At 31.4% G+C, this 18,349-nt stretch overlaps 2 protein-coding genes across 17 annotated transcripts; both read right to left on the reverse strand.

Annotated features, from left to right (window-relative positions):
* Positions 1-3,659: 3,659 nt before the first annotated feature.
* LOC112288443 (cilia- and flagella-associated protein 157) lies at positions 3,660-10,031 on the reverse strand. Of its 6 annotated transcripts, none has more exons than XM_073537113.2 (11): positions 9,604-10,025; positions 8,926-9,168; positions 8,284-8,517; positions 7,648-7,840; positions 7,058-7,204; positions 6,730-6,802; positions 6,239-6,333; positions 5,835-5,941; positions 5,167-5,244; positions 4,602-4,705; positions 3,660-3,966 (listed from the first exon to the last, which is right to left on the reverse strand). In XM_073537113.2, the coding sequence occupies exons 2-11, from the start codon at positions 9,135-9,137 to the stop codon at positions 3,890-3,892; spliced, it is 1,320 nt and encodes a 439-aa protein (XP_073393214.1). In that variant the 5' UTR covers positions 9,138-9,168; positions 9,604-10,025; the 3' UTR covers positions 3,660-3,889. The 6 variants fall into 6 exon arrangements, 5 of the variants coding, with proteins under 5 accessions (XP_073393214.1, XP_073393213.1, XP_024388375.1 ...); XM_073537112.2 differs by having other exon boundaries at positions 8,926-9,192; positions 9,604-10,022; XM_024532607.3 differs by having other exon boundaries at positions 7,675-7,840; positions 8,926-9,192; positions 9,604-10,007.
* Positions 10,032-10,878: 847 nt separating this feature from the next.
* LOC112288456 (uncharacterized) lies at positions 10,879-17,431 on the reverse strand. Of its 11 annotated transcripts, none has more exons than XR_002971570.3 (12): positions 17,071-17,406; positions 15,897-15,940; positions 15,486-15,608; positions 14,709-15,134; positions 14,352-14,435; positions 14,017-14,181; positions 13,272-13,496; positions 13,037-13,087; positions 12,418-12,633; positions 11,924-12,112; positions 11,524-11,612; positions 10,879-11,210 (listed from the first exon to the last, which is right to left on the reverse strand). XR_002971570.3 is itself a non-coding variant. In XM_090254318.1 (12 exons), the coding sequence occupies exons 2-12, from the start codon at positions 17,102-17,104 to the stop codon at positions 11,578-11,580; spliced, it is 1,608 nt and encodes a 535-aa protein (XP_090110444.1). In that variant the 5' UTR covers positions 17,105-17,183; positions 17,304-17,431; the 3' UTR covers positions 10,879-11,577. The 11 variants fall into 11 exon arrangements, 6 of the variants coding, with proteins under 6 accessions (XP_090110444.1, XP_024388401.1, XP_024388400.1 ...); XR_002971569.3 differs by having other exon boundaries at positions 11,524-11,615; XR_002971568.3 differs by having other exon boundaries at positions 11,911-12,112.
* Positions 17,432-18,349: the final 918 nt, after the last annotated feature.

Genomic DNA, 18,349 nt, shown 5'->3' on the forward strand with positions numbered 1-18,349 from the left:
CAAACAAAAAAAGTCAATTAAATTTGGAAGAAATATTTCTGATGTACCATTGATTATTAATAAGATGATTGGACCTCATATTTACTTTTAGCAAAGTTTATTTATAATAAGATTTTTTTATATTTTGACTCAATAAACACCATTTTATGCCAATTATGATTATTATTCAAAGCTTGATTTATCAAGTATATCAAACAATGAAAATCTAATAGCTAAAAATATTATAATATAATTGTCATATCTTCAAATAATTTTGAAAGTTTATTTATATGCAACTCAAGATTCTTACAAAATATCTTTAAATAAATTTAGAAAAAAATTCCTTGATTTTCAAGTTGAAAATAAAATATGGCTTCTTTGACAAAATATCAACATCAATTGGCCTTATAACAAGTTGAACTATCAAAGACTATGACCATTTTGTATTCAAAAGTAAATCAATCTTATAACTTATTGATTGGATCTACTCAAATCCATGAAATTATATCCAATATTTTGTATTTATCTCTTAGAGACTTATACAAAATTAACTATTTTAAGAAGAATACAACCATCACCATATTGCATTGAAATAGATATTCATGTAGAATATGAAGTAGAATAAATCTTTGATTCTTAGCAAAGGAGAGGCAAGTTGGAGTATTTTATTTATTTGTATGGCTACAATATCAATGGGCATATATACGAACTAGGAAAAAATCTAATTAATACACCACAGAAGCTACAAGAATTTTATCAATGCTATCCTTAGAAACTTAAACCTATTTTAGAATGACTTCTCTATGAAGTTTCTATTATGATATTGTATATAAAAAAAAGAACAAGTATTACTTACAACAACTTTAGACTTTAGTATATCCAATTTATGATCGAATATGTCAAATTGGAGAGTGTTTAGAGAGTCTTTAGAAGAAGTGAACTACTCTTCACTTCAATTGTTATCAAAGATTCATCTTGGTTTTAATCTCAAAGATTCTTATCTTGTTGAAAAAGCCAATATTAAGAGAGCTTCTTATCTAAGGAATTGCACCTCATTTCACCAATCTAATAGAAATAGATTGAAGAGAAACTAAGACAAACTAAACAAAAGAACTTGCCTTGCTTTGATAAGTAATTATCAATGAATAATAGATGGATGAGAGAAAAAGCACAAAAAACAAAAGAAAAAGAAAAATCATAGTATTATTGAAAGAAAGCTATAGAGAGAGGGAGAAAAAAAAATTATAAGATAAACAAGTTTTATTGCACATATTTAACATGTTCTATTACACGCTCAATGGATCTAATTCTAGTGAAGCTTTATAAAACAATATCTCTATGTCAAGTTAAAGTTGCTAGAATGCTTGTATCTAACTATTTGGATAGCAACTAGAGATAATCCACCTCTTAAATCCATAACCAAAATGAAAATGATTCAAAATGACTCTTGCATCTGATGATTGCTAAAAGTATTACAATAGGAGATTATGAAATTGACCACCACAAAAACTTCAAAACTTACTGCAAACTTTCAAAAATACAAAAGAAGTAACACAAAACTACTTGATGCATTTGCTCCAAGTTCCCATTCAATACCAATCTTAAAAAAAGTCCAGGTATGGCAATGCCACTATAGTAAGAAATGAATGGAAAACTGCCAATTAATTGTGATATATATATGAGATGGATGGAATATCCATCTCATATATAAGTTATATTCAGATAGTCAAGGATAGAAGAAGCTTATGTTTCCAATAAAGCTTGAGAGGACATATAGAGTGTAGTAGTGTATTCTAATGATAACAAAGATGTGCATTCAACCTTCAACTGTGCATTCTTTAAAAAGCTTAAATTGTGCATTCTCTGAAAAGCTTTAATTATGTATAATTTTTATATTTTTTATATTTTTTATATTCCAGTTATCAAATTTGAGCAATAAAAGGTGTGATGGACTTAGCCAATGTTCCATCATTATTTCATGTGGCTAACTTGAACAAAGTAAGATAGTTAATCCAGTTTTCATAACTTAAGCATTTTAATATATATCCAATAAGGGTTAAATAAAAATAGAAATACAAAAGATTCTAAGTATTTTACATAATTTTTTTCAAAAATATAATTTATATAAATGTTTTAGCTAAAGATTCTCTTTGATCCATTTTGAATATGTAAGCCAATCTAATTCCAGCCAATGGTAGGTTACAGAACCAAAAATCTAATTTTTACAAAACTAAGAAGTATGGCACCTAATTATGTTATTATTCTACTCCACCTAATCAACAACTGTCATTTATATCAAAACATATCGAGTCCATCCTACGACACTTTTTTATGATAAAAAAAACAATGTAAATTTAACCAAATCCCAACCTATTTCAAACCATAAAATATCAAAATTGGTCAACAATAGGTTGCCAAACTCACAAAAATATCCACTAAATACTGTTACTTCACATGATTTTTTGGAAATTATCCAAATACTTTAAAGACATAAGTATTGACACGTTATTGTTGTAATATATTCATATCTGTTGATAGGAATATATTTTTCATTAATATCATTTCATCTAAAGTATCTTCTTGTTCTTTTTCTTTTTCTTTCACAATTTCAATTGATATGGTATTTAAGATTGTGCTAATTATTATGATTTTTATTTCAACTCCTTATTTTCTATATTCAGGATCTACTCTATGTTGTAAGATTTCACATTTCACATTTTTCGTTTTTTGTTGTGTTTATTGTATGACATGCATTTATTAGAAAGAGTTATTAATAAGGCATTGATGTTTGTATGGTCTGTGCAGGAAGATTCTTATGTTGTTGGACACAAGTGGTCAAGTTGTGCATCCTCCAATTACAATGAAATTCATTCATGAACTTAATCAATACATGAATCTTTAACATCAATCAAAGTATATGTGTAACTTTACACAATCTAATAGATGACCTTCATTAAACAGTGTTGGAATAAATTGCAGAGCATGTGTATCTAGATATATATATATATATATATACACCTGCTTAAAGATGCTCTTAACATCTTTCAAATAGCATATCATTACTTGTAATAACAATTAAATGCTATGTGTGTATGTGTGTGTATATATATATATATATATATATGATCTCCAAGAAAATAAAAGAAATTTTATTTTTTTTGAATTTATATAATTTAAAATTTTTGTTACAATATATTGAAAACTTTTATGTCTTCCATATACACATATATTTTTCCCTCATTTTAAAATTACTCCTCAACTGTAAATACGAATGGATTTTTGAATAATCTATTACATTGTACTTATAAATATGTATGTACTCGTTAAAATCCATTATCTCAAATGTTTTTCTTCTTGATCAACGAAATTACAAAAAAAATTGCTAAGCAACATTCTTGTCTGAACAAAATTATGAACCCTTTTTATTTTTTATGTTTTTAGTTTGACCAAAAAATAAAGCAGAAGATTAAATTAAGTTTCAAGCTGGAGATGTAATAAGGTACTCAATATAAATATGTAAAAAAACACACATAGATACTTGATTTTTGATATTAATGTTTTTGATTTGAAGAACACAATTACAAAAGATACTTTATGTGCTCATAGAATTTTACCATATTGATATAGATTTTTTTAACCACAAAATAATATATATATATATATATATATGTATTGATGTATTATTTTTTCCGAAATCCACACATGTGAATTTTATTAAAGTAAAAAATTATTTGTGATTAAAGAGTAATTTTACTACTTAAATTTTAATTCTGATTGGAATTCTTTTTGTATAAATTGAGTTTTAAAAAATTAAAAATAAAAAACGGCTTTTAATCTTTATTTACATACATGAATACATACACATAATTTTTGCATTTAAAAATGCAAATTCTTTTAGATAATAAGTAATTCAATCATGTCCTTTCAAGATCTTTTCAAAAGGCATTTGCAATATGTCATCCACAAACACCTTTGAATGTATTTTCACTGAAAGTTTGTCAAATAAAAATTGATAAATATTTTAATAACCTTAAACTTACCCAAAAAGTTAATGCACATCCACATCGATATTATTAGAGTTACCAAAAAAACCCTTCAGTGTTAAATAATGTCATTAAAAATTAAGAAGCTATATCGAAGTAACTCTGTTTATATTTATATTAAAATTCAATTCTTACAAGTTGTGTCCGATACATATAAAACAAACGTAAAGAAAATAATAATGCTTTCTGCTATTGATTTAATACTATCAGTAATTAAATATTAAAATCAATTTATTTTTATTCATCAAGAATCAAACATAATAGTATCATATACATATGAAACTCTGATTCTTATTATTAATATTATCATTGTTTTTGATATTAGTACAGGACAAGTTTTTACAGGAGTTTTACTTTTAGAATAATGTTCACATACATATTAAAAATAAGTTGATAGATGATAAATGAAAAAAGATATTGACCTTTGGATATTGTTAACATATTTAGAATGGCATATGTACTACAACTATAAGGTGCCAATTGAATCCCATAAAAATAAATAAAAAATAACCCATTATCAAATACAAAAACATAAGATAGGATAAAAACAAAAATGTATGAATATATCATAGTCATTACCTAAATTTGTTTTTCTCTTTGATTGGTTTACAATATTTGATGAAGAATCTTTAAGCATATTACGTGGGATTACTTTCAATAGCTTCAAATGTTGAAATAGTTTTCTGGTTCATAAATACAATATAGATTTTGAAAGTTATTTTATACGAAATTTGAAAATCATAAAATAAAACATTGGATATTGGCGTATTAGTTTCAAGCATCAAGCAAAGCTTATACAACGTTGAAATTGTATATATGTATATATATATATATATATATATTTAAATAGCTTTAAGTTTTACTAAAATTTAAAGCTTTTTAAAAAAGAATAAAAAAGAATATAATATTTAAGTGAATTTTAACAAGTATTCAATATCCATACTATAAAGTTAATATTAAAATATGAATGAATTTTTCAATACTAAAGCGTCCTTCTAATTCTGTTTCGTTGTTTCATTTGTAAATGACAATATTGCACTGTATATGTTAAAACTGATTTTATTAAAATTATATTTTAATTTTAAATATTTTTTAATAACTGATTTTAAAATCATTGCATTTATTACTGTATACTACTACATACATGAGTAATTTTTGTAGTTTTTTGGAAGCAGAATTTGATTTGTTCAAGTTTGATTTTTTTATTGGAATCAGATCACCTCTGCATTCAATAGTTATTGTGCATGTATAAAACATGAAATATATTTATTTTCTATAGAACTTAATGAAGTATTCTTGTTGTAAAGTGTATTCTAAAATTAAATATTAATATCATGAAAAATATTATTTTTTGACATAAAAATAATATAACTTTTTGAACTTTCTTTGAACCATATTGGATCAATGAAAATAAAAAACAATTTACTAGTTTATAAATTTGTGTGAAATAGAATGAATGCTACAAGTATGTGTATTATAGGATAATAATAATCATAATGAGTGATTTTAATGTTAAAAAAATAGAAAAAAATCATCCTTCATAAACACACACACACACACACACACACATATATATATATATATATATATATATATATATGTGTGTGTGTGTATATATAAGTTCAAAAAATTATATCATTTTTCACTTAAAACTTCAACTATGAATCTTTATTGCAGATTGATTTTATGCAATATGGATCATTTTTTATTTTTTTTTAATATTCGTAAATGTTTAGTTTAACATAAAATTATAAAGAACAATTTATTGATGTTTATCAGAAACTGTGTGAAAGTTTTTTTGATTCAACTTACTTGACATATTGCTTTTCATTGAAACATGCTGCATTCCTGTCGGATTGAATGTCTTCAAGACAGCTTTGCAAAAAATTTACCACCTGTTTCTTATTTTTGATTCTCGTCTGCAAAGTTTCAATTTTAACATGAATGCAGTTGATAAAATGACTGCAAACAAAATGGAAAAATTCAATTTCATATTACTTAAAGACAATATTTAAGAATTGAAACTTTATGATTTAAAATAAATAAATAACTTGATTGTGATAAGAGATAATATCTAGGATACATCTCAAATATATTTAATTAAATAGTTAGATAGTTTTAATTATTTTTCTTTGGTTTTTGTATGCTATTTATCTAATGAAATATTTTTAATTATTTATATGTGTATATGTATATAAATGTATATAATAATTTACCAAAATATTTATATTTTGTAAAGATTGTAAATTTTTTATGTCCATCAATTTCTTCTCTACATTAATGTCATTTTTTTGTTTTTCTTTCTTGATTTCTGTTTTAGTATCAAACCAAAGAATTTATTTTGTTAGGCACGTTTCTTATCATTCTATTTTTTAGAAATAATTTAAAGTCATATTGCTTATTAAAAGAATTCATCATTTATGCATGCATAGTCTGCAAGTACGTATCATTCCCTTTTCTTGCACAACTGTTCCGGACAAATATATAACATTATTTCTTTATCTAGAAATTATATATATTGGGCAACATTTCAAATCAAACTTTATAGTTACATTTCAACTGGAATTAGCTTATTTAAAATTCTGAAGATTAATTGAATTAATTACTAAAACACTTGTACTTGTGTTTCTACAAAAAAAATCATTAATTATTTAATGGATCACAAATAAATATCCACAATATGTAAACATTTAATTGAATATCATACCTTGAAGTTTATGAAGTAATACTTGAATGGTTTGTTGATAAATATAATTTTTGCGTACCACATCTTCCTCTGACTTTAAGTCCAATTCCAATAAAAATTATTATTTTCTGTTTTTGTTTATTTTATCATTCGTTTTGGTCTTAATAATATGGCATCTTAGAAATGAGACTATTATTTTAATAACTTATTCTTTTATAAATCTTGAAATATCATATTTCTACAAAAACAATTTTGTTGAAGCAATTGAAAAATATTATCTAATATATGAATGCCAAACTCATATTTAAATTTAAAAAAATACATGATATGTGTAAAATAAAATTATTACCTCTTTAGTTAATTGGAGAGAGCGAGAAACCTCGGATTTTTCTTTATCTAGACTTTCATTGAGTTGAAACATAATTTGTGTTTGATGAATGTGGTATGCCACCTCAGCTTTTAATTGTTCATTTTCCGCAATAGTCATTTTTGTTTTCTAATATTAAAATTTGAGTTAATTATTACAAACTTCATGTGGGTATGATACAAATTATATTATTACCATTATTTATTTTTTAATTAAATGATATATTGATATACTTTCATCAAATAACATATTAATCATACACTTGATAATCTTTCTCAATTGATTTTTTTATTATAAAATCATTCAAAGTTTAAGAAAAACTAATGATGTTTAAAGGCATTCCAGTTTGAAGAAAAATAATTAAATAAATAAAATCATAAATAATTATTTAAAAAAATACTTTAAAATTGACCAATCAACCAACTAAACATACTCCATTTATTCAACAAACAACACTTCTTTCTTACTATTACTATGTTGACATTACCTGAAAACTTAAGAATTTAATTTATAATTCATTAGAATTGATATTAATATGAATGTATGTGTATAGAGTTGAATGTATAATTCACCCAACAAAAACAAATAAAACAAATTACAATGTGAAGTTGGTCTTGAAGACCGTCAGAATAACTTTTTTTTGTTTCTTCCACCCGAAGTATGATTTCTTTTTTAAGACGCTCTTTCTCTTGCACTGATACTCTTTCAACGTCACTAATTGCCTCCACATGATCCCTTTGCTCCTTCAATAATTGTTCTTTTAACCTACACAAATACAAATTCTACAACATGGAATAAAAAATAGCACACTTGTGAACAAAACATAAGGGAAAAATTGCTACATGATTTAATTATATATATACATAAAAACATTACAAAAATTGAGTTGAAAACAACTATTTTGTTTTTCGAAATGTCATTTGTAATGAAGCATTTCGTATCAAAAAATAAATAAAAATAAAATAGATTTTAAAACTCCATTTTCAAATGTTTATCTCAATATATAAATATAAACTTTCAATGGAGTTAACTGTAATCATATTTCAAACTACCTTTACAAAATGACAGTGACTTTGTTTGAAATAAACGATTTATATATGACCTTGAATGAATTTTTATGTTATGCGCAGCGTTATCAGTTCATTAAACATATTTAAAAAAGGACGAAATATTTCTTTACGTGTTATATTATGATAATGTAGACATACACTGCATTTTCATTTTCTATGGCTTCTTTTTTGGCAGCGAAATTGGTGAGTTCTCTTAATCTCACTTGTACAGCATCTAATTTCAACTTCATATTATTCAATTGAAATTCATGGGTATTTGCCAGTTCTACCATTTCCTCATTCTTGCAAGCAATTGTCTCTTTTCTACTTCTTTCTGATAAATCAAGAGCAACCTCTAATTCTTTAATTTTTATTTCTTTATTATTTCCTTCACTGATTCCATAAGCCAACATTTTCAAATCTTCAAAACAAAGTTAATTTTTTTTCTATTTTATTTTATTTCCATTTCTGTTTACATGATAATTACAACAACAACAACAACAACAACAACAATAATAATAATAACTACTTTTAAATCTTAAATCACACTGGAAGAAGGTAACACACATTATCATTTCAATCAACAAAACACAATCCACTAATTATAAACACTTCTCAAAAGGCATAACCCAATGAGTCAATACTAAAGCTCAAACAGGCAAGCAACCATGAATTCCAATTTTATGTTCATACCTTGCAAAGTAAGTTGCAAAAACAGCCGATGTACTATATAAGACCATTGCTAATTGAGAATGCTAATTAGAAATGCATGGCAACAAAGGCACAAAAAAGGAACACAACCTGGTGAGGAATGCGATGATCTCGGTCAAGGAGGCAATCTTGTCTCTCGATCCAATGCTCAGCTTTTCCATGTTGCTCAGAATGAATGAGGATCTCTCCTCAAGACGCTGCATCTTGTCCCGAATTGTTATCACCTCCAAATCCTTTGCGAGCATGGCCGCTTTGAGAGCATCCACCTCGTCCACGCCACCGGCTTTACCATCTTTTGCCATTTGTTTTTCTAGGTCTTGCTAGTGTGGTGCCCTGTACCCCCCCTCAACAAGTTTCCTGAACAACAATGAGAATTATTAGGTCAAACGCAAATGATCTCAAACTTCTGTGCACAAATCCCAATCTAAGTCGTCTTGTGCACATAGAAATGGTTCTAAGAATCCATTCTATTGCAACATTAAGTGCAATTCTTTGATATTTTGTGTGGTAACTTGTGATACACTAAGTTTCATCTGGCATGAAAAACTTTGTTGGTGATATGGGATCCATAAATATGGAGAAAAAAACAAACTTCTCCCGCATTCCCTGCACATTATTATGCCTTGCTATTGAAACCCACAAACACTACTCATTGTCCCTTGATGAGCCATTCAACACACATCATCCTCCATTTCTTTTTTCACTTGTCTTGAGAGGAGAAATAAAGACCATCAACAAATAAGGGCTGTAATTTGGTAGTGAACATACAAATGTAGCACAATTTGTGTTGAATTTTGGCTCTCTGAAATGTCCAAACAAAATTACAATTTGGGCGTAAAACCCTCTCATGTGTAAAAACTCAACAAGGAACTCAGTTTAATGTATAAAACCCCCTTAAACCTGGCAATGGCACCCACTAAAACAGATACATTTGACACTAGAGAGGTGACTGAGTGAAGAGGTGCAAGTGATGAAGAGAAAGAGAAAAAGAGGTTTTATTAATGAGATGTTATTAAAAAAAAACATAAGTAAGAGATAAGTGATACCAAAAGATTCAACTATTGCAAAAAATCAAATTTAAAAACACAGTAATAAATCAAGTAAAATAAACGAAAAAGAAAAAGAGAAAGAAAAATTATATTGATTCACATAAACACACATATAAGTGTATTCGTATGTCTTAAATGGTCTTTTATATCTTTACAAGTACGTACACAATTTTTATAGTTATTTAACTACCATTTATAAATTTTAATATATAAATAAGTAAGTGTCTACATGTGAATCTGAATCCAAAATTAGATTCAAATTTTGTTTTCATTGTATAGTATTGAAACATCAATATTAAACATTAATAAAAATAAGAATAAAACTGTAGTTACAAAAAAGTAGGTTATGCTTAAAATATCATAAGTTATACTCTAGCATAAATCAACACATCTTAAGATATTTGAGTAACTCATAAGTAAACATGTAAATATTATTTTAATTTCAGGATTAGGTTTATTGTGGTGTACATATCAATTAATTAAAACTTGAAACCATACAATCTAATTCATTGTTCATATTTTAAAATAAAATGAGTTAGCTGATGATGTGAGTATTATTAAGCTATATATATATATATATATATATATTTAATGCCCTCCTCAATACTTAGAAATTATTGTTTCAGAACATGAAAGCATAATTAAAATCTACATAGAAAAAAATATAAAAAATAGAGAAAATCTTGTGATTCATATTTGATCATACATATTTATGGTTGTTTTTGGTTTTTGAATGCAACATGTTCATATTTTCATTCAAATACCAAGATTAATTTAAGATCGAGTGATGATTATTCAATCCAAAGAGTATCAATTAAGAAATTTTATTTTTGAAAAGATAAAAAATAAATTAGGGTTTTCTTAACAAAAAAAACGGGTGTACATAAAAATTTCTTCAAATATTGGAATTAAATGTCGTGTTCAGCATTTACTATTATTCGCATTTCTACTTTAAGATTAAGTGTGATTGTATTCCTCTTTATACATTTACTGATTTTCATTTTTTTTTTTTTTTTTTTTTTTCCTATAGCAATAACCATATTTGTATTCCTATCAACCAGTTAGTGCAATGGCTTCTTTGTATGGAATGATATCATCCAAATTATTTCAGCCTTAGTTACACCATATATCTACATTTTTGAATGCTCAAATTACAAAAATAAGAAATAAATAAACATTTTTTACATCTAATCAAAATTTCCATAGTCATTAATAAATATCCTATTCATGGATAACAAAACATGTCACTGAATGCAACAATGTTTGGTGTGCCCTTCATGAGTTGCACTGAAATAGGTCAACAAATGAAAATGATGTGCTAGTCACCTGGCATGAGTTGGAACAATAGAAGAAATCCATAAGAATATGTGTTATAAAATAGATAATAAACAAGCCATAAGATGATCTCATGCAATGCTTAACTCAATAACAAAGACATTAATCTGAGCACAATAGAAAACAAAAGTTTGAAAACAAGAACAATCTCACTTAAAATAAATCCTGTTGATGAGATCTTAAAATGTAAGGCATTCATGTGCCAGTAATGAAAACAAGGTTCACTTCAATTCTATACATCAAGAATTGCTTTGTAATTGACCTTTTCACCAACAAGTTTGCATGAAACGCCTTTTGATGTTACCTGCCATGTATTTCCCAATTTCTCCATCAATATTATCCACACTACTGCTTGTCCCTACCATGACACCTTGTTTATTTGCACTTTGCATCCTGCTGAAAGCACATGCTAAAGCCAATTAGTGCAAAGGGTGCATCTATCAGTAGCACAAGATTTATACACTCTGATGTATAACAAAACTACAGAGGATGTCAAACTTACAGCTTGACACTGAGCATCTAAACAAAACAGCAGAAAAGATATCAAACAGGGCAATATCCAAGCCTATACCATGGAACCCAACAAGCTCAAAGATGCATCCAGATGCTCAAGAGTATAAACACCAGTTTCTAAGCACTCAATAATCTAAATGAAAAAATTCAAAAGCAGAGGTAATAAAAATAAATTTACTTTCTAGAATCACCTCTCGTGTCTCCTCAGAAGCTTCCATAGCATTGCTGTCGCTCTGAACATTCATGAGAGTGGCATTTTGATTTGGGTCACCATCAGTAAGTGCTAGTTGTGAAGCGGAACAGGGACCATAAGTGATCCCTAGAGCCAACTGATTGAGTCGCGTACTTGCCAATTTACCTGCTATTTCTCCGTCTCCAACCTACAGTAATTACAAGATACACTTCCTTGTTACATGAAATTTAAACTTATTTAATACCTCATGTACGGAAGTTCATAATAATGAAATAGAGGAATACTTTGAGTGCAAACACCATGCAAACGAAACACTATCAACCATTTAGAAACACAAAAGAGCTTGCAAATCAAGAATAGAGACCATTCAAATATTCCTATCCACAGCAATTACGGTTGGATGAGACATTTTAAGTCAATGTTGTTTAAAAACTTTGTCAGGAAAGGATTGGGAAGAAGCTTGAGACTCTAGATAGTTGTGGGTCTCATCACCTTATTACTTGCAGCCATAGCCACATCACGGGCAGTGACAGTGCGCGTCATTTGATCCCGCATTTGGCATCGACGTACTGTCTTGATCTCTTCCTCGAGAGTCACTTTGTCACTTTTTAATTTGTTCATTTCTAATAGCAACTGATTTACTGTGTTCATGAGATCCATCTTTTCAACTGGAATACGTCCACCTGATCTTGGCTGTCTCACCAGGAACTGCATCACTTGTTCTAAATTAGTCACTTTGAAGGATAAAAAGAAACTAGGTAGCCAATAAGCTGTTATAGATTCAGATGAACCACATTAAACATAACACACAACACAATATTCTATAATAGCGACGTGTATGTGATACTCCGGAATAGTCATCAATCACAATAACTCACGACAGAATTGATTTGTTAACCTTGTCGTGAGCGATTGTACTGGATCGAACAGCTCAAAAAATGGAGATTCAAAATCATTGCAACATTATTATTCATTCAAGTTTAGAGATACAATCGGGTCAAGTTGATCGGTGGGAATAAATATTGCATTTTTATGTACGTGGAACAAAATCTAAGAAACGGCTATAAAGATCTCAAGAGAACAACCATAGACCTTCATTCTGTCGGACTACCTTTTGATTAAGCTTCAAAGTCTCCAATTCAGTCTTTAACTTCTCATTCTCCTGCATTTCCATTCCGATGGTAGCTAAATTTCTTCTCACAATACTCAATATGAGTTAAATCGTTAAAATACAGCCTAAGCGTTGCGTTGTAATAAAGTGGGAACGAATGTGAGTCTAACGTATTTTTTGTTAAAGCTCTGCTAGAGAAGAAATATTGACTCTTTATGAAGGACGAACATAGTACCTTCCGCAAGTTGAATACTTGGGAAACAAGTTGAGACCGCGCAGAAGTTTCATCCTTCAGGTTGACTTCCAGCATGTCCTTTGCAGCTTCAAGGGACTCAATTCTACTTTGCAACACCTTACACTCATGCTGAATTTCGCAGAATCGATTACTTTCTGCAACTCCTTCTTCCTCCTGATACTTCAACTTTGCCTTCAATTGCTTCACTTCCGCACAATACAAGTTCTGTAGAACATTTCACCGTTGTGCATGCAAATACAGTTACGTGGGTAAGGGTAAGAACGAAGAAAAGTTTGCCCAGGTTCGGCTGTTAGATTTCAAATCTCTCGCACTTCTCATCTAATCGGTAGTTTCTATTTAAGTCTAATACGGTATCATTGGGAACGTATACTCTCTTCTACATTTTTAAAAGTAGCTTAATGTGGATTTGCGTCTTAAATTTTTTGGTTGAGTACCATGATACAGAGACGTGATAGTTAAATAAGGGTATTTCCAGATCTCTTCTAAACACGTCACACCGTCGATCTTTCAATCCAAGTTATGGCCCACTACTGAATATGTACAAGGGACAGAATAAAACCGCTTGTGTTGAAAAGGTGGAGGTTGTTAGTACGAAGGTTATGTGTTGTCCATTTCCAAAGGGGAAGTAAAGAGAGAAAGAGCGTTTGAAAGCATGCCCTCATAACACAATTTTTTCAGTAAAACATGACGTCCGTCATCTTCACCTATGAGTAACTTACATTACCTGCAAAGATTGTAGCTCCTGACGAAGTACAGTTTTCTCGTGAACCATATCATCGTTGGCAACCGCGGTGGCATTATTTGGTTTACGATCAGAAATACTTGTTCTTGTCTCCCGATCACGTGCAAGTTGAAGCTCTGTTTTTAGGTCCTCGTTCTCTTGCTTCAACTGCACGCAGGGGAATGCTCCTTAAGCATGGGAAAACCTACTTGACATAGGTATTTTATTGAGTTGGAAACTACTCTCGGATGTATCCATTTAATTAGAGTGCCAAAAGCTGTAACTGGGCTGTAAGTATCTTGACTAATATTTGAAGGTATCGAAAGAAAATGGCTTACTTTTCCACGAATAAGTACAAGAGTATCATTCTTGGCGTCCACAATCACCCGCAGCAAAGTAATTCCAGCTTCAAGCCTCTCCAACTACATCCAAGGTAAGAAATGGACTCAAAATATTAGATGCCACATCCTTACATTGACTAGTGATTCACATTGCATCCAAGAAAGGACCACCCGAAGTCAATTGGTGATGAGAATATAAACACCTGATGCAATGTACACGTTCGAGAAATTGGAACAACGTGCAAAACTACATGCACATTTGACATTGCCGATGCCAGAAGGGCACAAATATAATTGGTACAATCACATAATCACCCACCAGAAATTCTTTTGGAAGTCCATTTCAAAACCTACCTCAGAGGTCATCAGCTCGGTGACGCCCGGTTTGCTCGGTAGATTCCGGGTCAACTTCGTCACGTTGGTTCCTGAAGGCTTAAATGTTGGAAGGACATGCCTCTGAAAGCCCTCAACGGAGTCGGCAAGAGCTGTAACTGTACCAGACGTTTTAGATAAAAGCTCTTTCAAGCCTCGTAGCTGCTCCATGATGCAGGTCTCATTAACTTCTGCATTATGTTTCAGTTCCTCAACAGTACGCATCGTGTCATGACTGTCATTTACAGCCTTCTCTTTCTCCGCTAGGGCTTGGAGAAGTTGAGCAGAAGTAGATTGTAGCAAGAACTTCATCTGCTCAACCTCTCCTTTTAAATGCTGTGTAGCAGCCTGTACAAGGGACGCCACCTCAACATCGCGATGGTCCCGCAGCCTTTGCAGCTCAATTCTCTGCACATAAGGAAATTTGTTCACAGGGAGGAGGTAGCAAAGCCTGGGTGATAACCATCAGAATCGGATGCCAAGTATATACATATCGGCAAGAAGCACATCTGAGGTGTGGAGTGCATGGTACGCCCATGAAAGATATATGCTTCGACGGATCTTTGAAAGTGTTACGCTTCGGCAAAGAGCAAAGCACAATGTCCTCCATCTCATTCTCCAGGCCACTGGAAGGAGGGAGGGCGCTGTGCCACTTATATCAGCTCAAAGACCCTATCAATCCAGGGTACCACGGGATCCCAGACTGGAACCTCAGGGAATGCTCAACAGCAGGTCTAGCGGTCGAGTTAGAAAACTGACCTGATTCTTTTCTCTGGCAATGATGTCATTAAGTTGGTAGCGTAAAAGATCATTTTCATTGCGCAAGGTCCGAGAAATAACACGGGCGCCGTCTTTAACATCATGATGGCTCTGCTTGGGGACCTACAATCCATGACAGGTAACAGCCATGATCTACACTGGTTACTCACCGAAGAATACTGAGGTATCAAGCTTGTTCTGTTCTCCCGCATTGGCAAAATTTGATGGAATAGTCATAACAATTTTCTCGACACTAATCTTCTCAGCACTTCCGGGAGCAGAGAATACACAGTCTCAGTCTGTCTATGTGATTGGAAAGATTAATTTGGCATTTTTAGAGCGACTTGAATTTCTTAAGCTTCAATTTCACTGAGTAAGAATGATCGTTCAACTTGTGCAAAGGTGGCAGACCTCCTGCGCAAAGACGTCCCCTCCAGGCAGCCAAGACCCTGTACCTGCACAAAGAAACGAAACCTGTCATTAGAATTCTGCAACCGTGTTTTCCAATGATCACAGCAACATGTCTAATGAACCCATCTTATCCCGTGTACTTCTCGCAAGTTGTATAAGCCGTTTGCTTTGGGACAGAGATCCGAATAGTGAATACTGGAAGTGAACAGAAGTTCTACTCTGGGGCCATCACTGAAATTAAGGACGGAATTATCTGAAGAGTAGTGAGCTTGCCGACCGACGAAGAATAACGTAAGACTGTCACTTCATCTTGTTACCAGTTTATATTCTGTCTCTTTTCGTATAAAGATTAGGATCGGATCCCCTGGTCAGAGGGCTGATTGTGAAAGTAATCCCATGGTAAGTTGTTGTGTACACCAGAATTTCACACAACACTCCAGCTACCCAACGTCGAGAGTGAGAGATATCATGCACATGATCCCAATTACGCTGATCTGAGATCACCTAATTCCTCATAACTAGAGCAACACGCACGCCAAATGCTCAACCGTGCTATCTCCAACCTGCTGCTCCTGAATGAGAATGAGCCGCCCTCAATTTATAAAAATCAGACGACAAAATCCAGTCGGAAGGCTTCCATCGGTACTCATCCCCCCAGTTCCGAATGGATTTTATTCAATTAGTCAATTTTCTTGGAGGCGCTGGCTAGACGTATTTTGATCCAGTGACCACATAGTGTTTCGTCGGCTCATCTTATGAACTCTGGCTTTGTAAGTTTACGCTATTAACAAGCTGCCCCATATTCTTCTGGCTGGTTTACTCGAACCGATTACTGTAGAATCGCGAAATGTGATGAGGAACGTGGATAGCCATGTTTAGGAAGTTTCAGATGCAATCCCACGCCTGGGCTTTAGGGCTTTTGACGATTATGCATACATACCCATTTCACTACTCCAAAATAAAACCCAGCCAAGGAGCCTACCTCAAAAACCGCTTCAAACAATCAACCGCCAAGAAAAACTCTAAAAAACATTCGCCAAGGCGTCGACAGGTAAGCAGGCGAATGCCGAGATTCAGAGCATTAAATACTCTTATTCGTGTACATCCTAATGCGGGAATATAGCCTCCTATTATAAAAATTATGTGAAATTAAAGGCAGAAGCGTCGTAGTTACAGAGAGATGAAGCTCGGCGAACAGGTGAAGACATTGAAGCTGGGTATATACTTCTACATTGCAGACCGTTCCTCCACCTATTCTTGGATGATGCTCAGTGTTGCTAACTTCCGCTGCAACAGATCGCAGCGATTTCCGTGATGAGAATGGTCCGGGGTTTGTGTGGCACACCGTTGGAACCGCAAACCAGCATTAAGAAAAATCGTAGTGTTATACAGGGGGGGGTCATGTACACTGCTGGTGACGACGTCGGGGTGTTCATTAAAGCGCCATAGCCATAGCTATAGCCAGCGGCAGCAAGAGGTTACAGCGAATTAGGGGAACGCGGGTTGATGCGATGGTGGAAGAGACTGTGAGCTCGGCTTGGGCTCCGAGACACCGGCGCCGATCTTGTGTCACGATGGAAAAACAAAAAGGTGAAAGCTTCCCGCTGGGAAAGCAAAAGGATCCTTGGACAACCTCACGGCGGTTCCATCTCAGCCGTCAGTTGCGAACGGCTCAGATCAAAGGTTGCATGGACAACCACCTCCTTTTGTACGCGTTCGAGTCCTCTTTGTTCCTAATGTTCCCTATTCTGTTCCCAGCGCTCGCGATATGTTTGGCACTTTATAGAAAGGTTTCAAGTACAAGTGATGACGTGGCTGGTGCGTATGCGTGGACACCTGCATAATACCAAAATGACAAACTAAATAAATCTATATATCTCAAATATTAAAAAATATTATTTATGGTTTTCAAATAATATTATGGATGAATTTACAATTACTACGATGTTTTCATAAAAAGAAATTATAAGAATAAATAGTAGATAATATTTATAAGTAATTTGAAAGATTTTGGATGCATGATTTTTCCAGATTATATGCAAATATATATGCATGATTTTTAGATTATTATTTTCGTATATATATATTTGCATCCAAGAATATGTAATCTTTGATATCACATAAGTTTGCTTCTTTAACAATTTTACTACATTTTTATGTCATACTTATTTTAATTGAATATACTATTTTTTTTATTCTTTTAATGTGAGTATAGCAAACCATCACTTGGTTTGTAACTTACAAAATTAAGTCATCGTAACTTAATTATTATTTCTTTTTTATTGTCTAAAATTAAAATAATATAATCAACATGAAAGTAAAAAAAAAAAAAAAAAAAAAAAAAAAAAAATACAACAACAACAACCATCAACATATTTCATCTCAAAAATTTTGGGGATAAATTATTTAATACCTTTTAACCACACCAAGATCTGTAATTAGTATGTGTCAAA

Source organism: Physcomitrium patens, chromosome 11 (genome assembly GCF_059467195.1).
Source record: "Physcomitrium patens ecotype Gransden chromosome 11, ASM5946719v1, whole genome shotgun sequence".
NCBI lineage: Eukaryota > Viridiplantae > Streptophyta > Bryopsida > Funariales > Funariaceae > Physcomitrium > Physcomitrium patens.

Coding starts and splice junctions, on each gene's coding strand:
- LOC112288443 (XM_073537113.2), bottom strand. CDS start 9,137: ATGGCAAAAGATGGTAAAGCCGGTGGCGTGGACGAGGTGGATGCTCTC. Junction 4,706..5,166: donor AAACTACAAAAATTACTCAT/GTATGTAGTAGT, acceptor TTTATGAACCAG/AAAACTATTTCAACATTTGA. Junction 3,967..4,601: donor AAAGAGAAAAACAAATTTAG/GTAATGACTATG, acceptor ACAAACTTTCAG/TGAAAATACATTCAAAGGTG.
- LOC112288456 (XM_090254318.1), bottom strand. CDS start 17,104: ATGTCTTCACCTGTTCGCCGAGCTTCATCTCTCT. Junction 15,135..15,485: donor TTGCCAGAGAAAAGAATCAG/GTCAGTTTTCTA, acceptor CCTTATGTGCAG/AGAATTGAGCTGCAAAGGCT. Junction 13,088..13,271: donor AAGTATTCAACTTGCGGAAG/GTACTATGTTCG, acceptor ATGGAAATGCAG/GAGAATGAGAAGTTAAAGAC.